The 7,907-nt window shown below is 46.7% G+C and overlaps 1 protein-coding gene across 1 annotated transcript in view; it reads right to left on the reverse strand.

Moving 5' to 3' along the window:
* Positions 1–6,736: 6,736 nt before the first annotated feature.
* The window catches only part of Crhbp (corticotropin releasing hormone binding protein), a 13,456-nt gene continuing 12,285 nt past the window's right edge, over positions 6,737–7,907 (reverse strand). The window contains exon 7 of the mRNA NM_198408.3: positions 6,737–7,455. Within this exon, the coding sequence (NP_940800.1) occupies positions 7,298–7,455 (158 nt within the window). The 3' untranslated portion in view covers positions 6,737–7,297. The remainder of the gene's footprint in view (positions 7,456–7,907) is intronic.

The raw sequence follows: 7,907 nt of genomic DNA on the forward strand, positions 1-7,907 counted from the left end.
GTTTCTCTGTGTGCATATCTGTGTGAGTGTTTGTGCCCATGTGTCTGCGGTATCCCCTTCAAGCTGAGGTTCTGGACACCCGTGAGCTTTATGACAAGATACCAAACTCCAGTTTTCAAGGTTGAGTTTTAAACTTCTGAACCAACTCTCCAGTCCCAGGAGAAATACTTTAAAAATCAGCAAAGTGTGCCAAGAATATTTTCACCCGCTGTAATGAGAAGAAACAAATGTGTAATGTGTACTGACTCAAACCACAGCTCACAGGAAATATGAGATTGTTTTTATTCTGGGTCAAATATGAGTGACCATAGCCCAGGGACATGGATTCAGAACACCCGGAATGACGTGTGTCTATATGAAAACAGTTACTTGAACTTCGTATGCTCACAGAACAAAAAGGAAACCCCTGAGTCTTGACTTAGGCATTTGTCAAATAGCGTGGTGTGACTCACAAGTAAGGAGTTACAGGAAAGTGGGAAGATCTGGGCTGTTCATAACAGATGCTCCTCTGAGTTAGCGGGGAAGCTAGCAGCTGCTAGCGGCTGCCGAGCTAAACACATCCCTAAGGTTTTATCTGACAATCAGAAAGATGTGAGTTATAGCAATGAGCAATGATTAAGAATTAAGGTGACTTACAATAACTGCAAATAATCTCAATTCTAGATCTGCAATATTCTGACTCTCTACAATCACAAAGTCAATCACCCTTGTAACATCATTAATAACAGGTGTGCCTTATTCTTTCCTGAGAACTTAAGTCTAAGTGTTTCAGACCAGGGGCCCAACCCAAGTATATTAAGGTACATTTCATTCTGTCCCCCCTCATCGTCTGACTTTTCTCTCAGAATTGATTTTCTCATTAGCCAGACAACCCTGCCTTCCTTCCTTACATCCGTCACACTGAAAGATGGATCTTCTGCAATTTCTGCCCCCAGTGTTCTGTTACTATTCTAGAACTACATTACAGATGTTTCTACCACGATGAATACTGGGAGCACACTGTGGAGTCCCGCTCACTCTCAGTGCATCTTAATCAATGGCCTGAGGTGACGTGGTGTTCATTCACGTGGGAGGGAGGGCTTCTGATTATACACTGTGTCTGAGAGAGAACTCTAAATTCGTTTCATTGAGAAGAATCAAGGAAATTGAATGCTTTTTTTTCCCCTGTAGATTTGATGGTAGCAAGAAAAACCTTTGTTAACAGGGAAATGCTAAGTGATAGCATTTAATTAGCACAGGGTATTTATAGCCCGCTGCCTGGATTGACGCAGACACAAACTGAAGTTTCTGTGTAAGAGCCGCGGGTCCCTTTTGCGGCTCTTCCTGAATGGGACAGGGCTTTTGAAATCTTTCAGATGTTTCATTTGCCTGAGAAATGAGTTTTATTTTGGATCTTGCTCTCTTGGAAAACTGGTTCTCAGGGGAGTGGATTGAAGAGCCACGGAGAAGTTGCTGAGGAGCCTGGTGGTGTCTGTTAATGTGTCCTGCTATCTTCCTGTCTGTGGCTGGAATGTGCTTGCCTCAGACTCTCAGCAGAAAGGGAACACTAGGTCTGTCTGCTCACAACTTTTCTGTCAGCTTGACACAAGCTAGGGTCATCAGGGAAGAAGAAACCCAGTTGAGAAAACTCCATCAGATTGGCCTGTGGGCAAGCCTGTGGTACAATTTATTTTATTTTATTTTGTTGAATGATATGAGAGAGCACAGCTCACTGTGGGTGGTACCACCCTGGCCTGGTGGTCCTGGGTGGTATGATATATAAGCAGCCTGAGAAAGGCATGAGGAACAAGCCAATAAATAGTGTTCCTCTGTGGTCTTGGCTTTATGTCCTGCTTTCAGGTTTCTGCCTTGAGTTCCTGCCTTGACGTCAATCAGTGAGGGACTGTGAACACGATGGAACCACAATGGGAATCTCTGGTTACCAAACACTGTGGCTGGGCACAGGGAAGACTATATCCTCAAGCAATGGCGTGCAGCCAGTCAGGGCTCTCCAGGAACAGCACAGCCTGTTCGGTGCTTGTGGCCTTCAGCAGACTGAACGGGACCCACCCAACCCATGGTGCACAATCTGCTCTGCTGGGAGCCTCGTGAAATAAATAGTTTAAGCTAGTCCAGAAAATAGCTTCATTGTAAAATCTTGAGAAGTACTTAACCAAATGTCTGAGCACTGTGGCTTCAGCAAATGGAGACAGGAAAGGTGATAGTGCCTTTGGACCCTAGAGACTGGAGCTCCATGCTACCTTCATGTGCACGCCCCATGGCCACTCCCACTTTCACAAAGGCCATGTTTACTATGGCTCTCATTCAAAGCTATGGTCAACGGTTTACATGGCCAAGTTAACTTGTGATATGAATTAGTGCATTAACTAATTGACTCTGTATTCTTGAACCTTTAAGAAAATCGGGGAGCTGCTACGTTTTGTCCTAGTTTGGGTTTTGTTGATGTGAAGAGACACCACAGCAACTCTTATAAAGAAAAGCATTTCACTGGGGATGGCTTACAGTTTTAGAGGTTTAGTCCAGTATCATCATGGCTTGGGAGCATGACCATGATGCAGGCAGACATGGGCTGGAGAGAGAGCTGAGAATTCTACAGCTTGATATGAAAGCAACCAGGAGTGTCCCTCTCCTCTGCCCCGAGTGGCTCTCAAGCATAGGATCTTAAAGTCTACATCGACAGTGACACACTTCCGCCAACAAGGCCACACCTACTCCAATAATGCCATATCCACTCCAACAAGGCCATACCTACTCCAACAAGGCCACACCTCCTAATGGTGTCACTCTCTGTGGGCCAAGTATTCAAACACTTGAGTTCTATGGGGGCCAAACCCATTAAAACTCCTATATGGTTTAAATATTAAATGCCTCCCAGAAGTTCTCAGGTAGAATGCTTGGTCCCTGGATGATGTTGCTACCTTGGGAGATATGAGTACTTTAAGAGACATGTCCTCTCTGGAGAAAGTGAGTCACTGGGGATATGCTTTCAAAGGGGATACTTAGTCCCTAGTTGCTTCCTCTTTCTCTCCCTGCTTCCTGTCTACCATGTGGTGAACAGTATCTCACTCTATATGATGCCACCACTACAATGTTAGTTAGGCCTCACTATGACTCACTATTCTGGAACCCAGAATTCAGAGCTGGAACCCTGAAGCCATGAGTCAGAGCACATCCTTCCTCCCTCTGTTGTTTGGGTCAGCATTGAGTGGGATGAGGCACCCAAGGCAACGCAGGAACGAGCGTGTTACTGCTCCCTGCAGTGCGTTTTTAAAGATGGAGAGGAAGATTGTAACTGTGATGTCAGTGAAGGGCAACTGTCCAGTCAAGTGGGCCTTTGCTGTCCTTCAAATCCTCCCACTTTCCCTGTGGACCTGAGGACTTGATTCTATCTGAATCAACACAGCCTTCATTCTCTAATACTCCGAAACCTGGAGAAGGAGAGAGGTCAGCAGGCAACACCCACCTTTTGACTAGGGAGCTCTAGCATCTGCCCCGCCCTTCTAAGGATGAGGGTCATTGTTAGATACTCACAGCACTCGTGAACCCCAAGAACCCCTATATAAGCACTGCACTTTGTCCAATTCGCTGCTGCTGTCTGCTCCCTCCTGGTAGCCCAGGATTCATCCCTCCACACCCTGGACCCTCCAATAAATCTCTTTCATGAGTGAGATTTGCTGCCTGGTGTGACTCTGTCATCAGAAGACAAGAAGACATGCAGAGGAGGAATGAGCTGAGGTTCCCGGGCTCCTCAGCTCAGCTGCGACCCTCCCCTGGGAGTTGCAACGCCTCTGCTGAGGAGGCTTCCACAGAGCTGTGTGGCTCCTTGTCCTCCCCTGTCTCAGAAGTACCCTTCCTTTGGGACACTGTCCCACCTCAGAGCTGTGTGGTTCCTGGGCTTCCAAGTCCCAGGACACCTACCTTCCCATCCAAGCAGAAAGGCCAACAGTCATGGCTCCATCCTGTACGTCCGCCCTTCTATCTTAGTGCTCACACTGAGTCTTTGCCCTGCATACAGCACAAGCCACTTCATCCTTCCTTAGCTGCTGAGGGGCCGAACACACACACACAGGAGCAGAGTCCACGGTCCAGCCACAGACTTTGATTTTATTATGTGTCCCAGTCCTCTCATCAAGCCTTTCTTTCTCTCACTTAGACTGACTCTCTCTCTCTCTCTGTCTCTCTCTCTCTCTCTCTCTCCTTCCCTCCCATCCTCCCTCCCTCCCTCCTACCTCTGAGTTTTCACTCTCTGCCATTTGTCTTCACACACAAAGAAAAGCATTTCAGATGTGAAGAGGAAAGTGGACAGAATCATTACAGATGACCCATTAGAAAGAAGTCACCGGCTTGTTTATTCACTCTTACAAAGGTGTCTTTTCTGCTGCAGAGAGGAGCGTATTCAGATATAATTCCCCATGATTACCCTTTGATTGGAGATTCTTTCCCAGCTTCTCCTGGGTATTTTGAGCAAACAAACTCCCTTTAAGTACATCCCATCCATCAAAAACCCTTCTTCCTCTTTCATGAAGACTACTTTGCAGGCAAACATGCTCTCCCTGTTAAAATGGCAAGAAAAGAGATTTCACAGTTGAGACAGACCTGGAAAAGAAATCTTTGTCTGTAAAATTTGTTCAGAGAGCCAAATGTATCTCCTTCTCTGGGAAGAGCTAGACAACAGAGGAAGAAAAACCTCATGAAAGGCAGGTAAACTTCAATGGCTAATTGGGAGCAGAGGCAGCGAACTATCTGCCCCCACTGAAGGCAGCTTAATGAGAGCTTTGAGTACCGCTGAAGAGACAGTGAGTGGACTGACATGGCGCTGATGATTTAGGGGGTCCTCATTCTGGAGCTCTAAATGGGGTACAGGGATCTGTGAACTCTTGAGCAGAGTTTGTAACTATATGGGATTTCTTTCCCGGCCCATGAGCCATCGGTTGTCAAGTAGTAAGAATTACCATCTCAAGACAATCCTCTCGGGGAAATAGACAAGTTGGACAGGACTATATCAGTGTGAAACTTTGTGTTTATGATATCAAAGGTGCACATTTAAAGTATTTTTCTTTGGAAGAGAATCCAGGCAGGCCTGTCTAGATAGTTAACAGCCAAGTTGGAGAGGAAAATAGAAGAATGGCTGAGAATTCAATTTAGACAATTCCCCAGTGCAAAGAACAAAGCGACTTCGTGGCTTGCCAGAACAAAAGCTCTTTACCCAGAGTCCAGTGTGGCCACTCCTAGTCAGTGAGCATCCGTCTCAGAGGTCATACAGAGACTTCAGGCTTCTTGCATCCTATGTCTCTGCCTTCTGATGACTTTAGAGAGTCCTCTGTCAGAATCCCCACATTTAAACAATCGATAGGGGATCATATGAGAAAAGATGCCACTTCCCTCCACATCCCTTCAGTCAGATGACCAATGCTCTAGCAAGGGAGGTTGGGAAATGTAGTCTTTACACTCAGGAGGTTGAAGAGCACATTACACTTGTACCTGCTTCCATGAAGCAACAATACCAGAGTGTCTAGGATTGCAGAAAACACGCTGACTTAGAAACTGAGAGAAAATCCAAAATGTTCTCATGGACAAAGTAGTCCTCAGATGACACGCAGGAGAGGCAGGCTTATAAGAAACAGGAAGATGGACAAGTGTCATAGTACAAGCCTTTAACCTCAGTTCTTGGGAGGCAGAGACAGGTGAATGTCTGAGTATGGGCCAGCCTGATTTACATTCCAGGATATATGGGGCTACCTAGAAGCTAGAAAGGCATGCAGGCAGTGAGAGGATCACAGTCATATGGAACTCTCTCTCCCTCCCCCTCCCTCTCTCTCCCCCTCTCCCTCTCTCTGTTAGAGGGCAACTCTTGGGAGTTGGTTCCACCATGTGAGTCCCAGAGATCAAACTCATCAGTCAGACTTGGTGGCAAATTACTTTGTGTGAGGAGCGGGTGTGGCAGCAGTCCCAAGATGGCGCCTGGGACTGCTGCTAAGTCTTATGACTTGCACCTGACTTCCTCATACACCTGAAAATAAGCCACGACCATCGTGAGAGCTGCACAGGTGCACCATGATGCTGGCGGTGTAAAACAAGTCCATATTTGGTGGAGACATGCCCCTGCCGCCCTGATTGGCTGAAGCCGCGTGCCTGGTGAGGTGACGTGGCCTGCCGTGAGTGGATGGGGGCTGAGAGTATATAAGAGTGAGAGACCTGGGGTTCGAGTGAGAGAAATGAAGAGAAGAGAGATGAAGAGGGAGAGAGATGAAGACTGAAGCTTGCTGAATAAACTGCTGTTAGAAGAACTGGTGGTCGTGTCCTTCTTGCTGGTCGAGAGCAGATGAGACAACTTTGCACACCGAGCCATCTCACACCCCCCACCCCCACCACTTGGCACGGGCAGGCTCTAAAGCAAAATACTCTGCTTTCTACAAAGTTGCCTACAGGAGCTGCTGGATGGGCCCTCTGTGGTGAAGACATACACCCTGAGTTTCCTCGGAGGCTTGTGGAAACACGCCTGCTCCCCGTTTCCTGGTCAGGGACAGTCAGTACTCACCCAGCAGTCACCCTCCGCTCTGCATAACCCAGTCAACTATTCCAGACACTCCAGAGTTCTAGCAACTCCAATAGATCCAGAATAGTTGAGTCCATAGCTTGGGTCTGCCCCCATGGAAACCCTGTTTTGGAGGTTTGGAGGGAGGTAATGAAGGCAGGGGCCGCCCAGGAAAGCCAATACATCAGACAGTCGAGACGCTAACATTCTGCATACGTTTATTTACATTTGGACTTATGAATGGAAAGGGGGAGGGTTGTTCCCATGCTACAAAGTGTTGTTTAAAAAACAAGTACTAGCAATTAATAATGGATAGCTACAATTTGTGAATGGAAGTATGAAGTAAAAATAACAGATGCAATTCCTTTGGTATACTCAAGACTTTGACTTCTTCTTTTTTTATTTATTTATTTTTATTCTGTCATGAAACTGTGAGTGCCACCATTTCTCTGTCTTTGGAGCATCTGCCCTTGCACATAGCTCTTTTCCCACTTTCCCCAAGGGTCCAGTGACCCTTGTTCCACCACTTTGTGTTTGCAGCATACCAAAAGCACCAAGCATGTCCACCAACAACCTGTTGTCTACCTTCTGTTTGTTGAAACATTATAACAAAAGGAAGCAAAATTGGAACTCATGTGTGCACGTGTTCAAGGCCTGGAGTACTGATTGGAAGACTTTCCATTTGCTGCCCATGAAGATCACATACAGTAACTGTGGAGAACTCACTGGGCTAACAGCATGTCAATCACTGAAGCCGGCCATTCACAGACTAGACAAACAGTATTCTGGGATGCTGTTTCCGGTCGAGGTTTCTAGCTCGAATGGCTCCAGCTGACGATACTCAAATGTCACACGGTTAATGTGTTTCCCACTGGAGACCATGCGTACCACAGCATTGTCGCAGCTAATTTTCATCTGGGCTGGAATTGGGGTGGGGGAGGGGAATAAACATTTTCCAGCAGGTTAGAGAACAATCGGTCAAACCAGTGCTCTCACTACCTAAGTTAAACAGAGAAGGTGGGAGACCAGGGATATATGGCATCTTGCTCTGACACAGTCAGATCATTTTCAGTCAAAACAACTTTTTTTTTTAACTATATAATTAGTTGTAGAATCATGAGCTGGACCCAGCCTTTCTCGGCACCTACAGGACACCACAGGATAAAGAAAGCTAGCTAGAAAGGACCACGATTTGTCCTGTTCTGCCTGCTATGCTCAAGTGGCAAAGGAGACAATGGTGACCAGTGAACTCTGCTCCATGCTGGCCCTTCTGGGACATAACACTGACCTGTAGTATGGGAGAGGTTGGAGAGTCTTGGGGACAGTTTGGGGTGGGGGCAAAAGATGGGGTTACAAGTGGCAGTTAGTTCTT

Source organism: Mus musculus, chromosome 13 (genome assembly GCF_000001635.26).
Source record: "Mus musculus strain C57BL/6J chromosome 13, GRCm38.p6 C57BL/6J".
Lineage (NCBI taxonomy): Eukaryota > Metazoa > Chordata > Mammalia > Rodentia > Muridae > Mus > Mus musculus.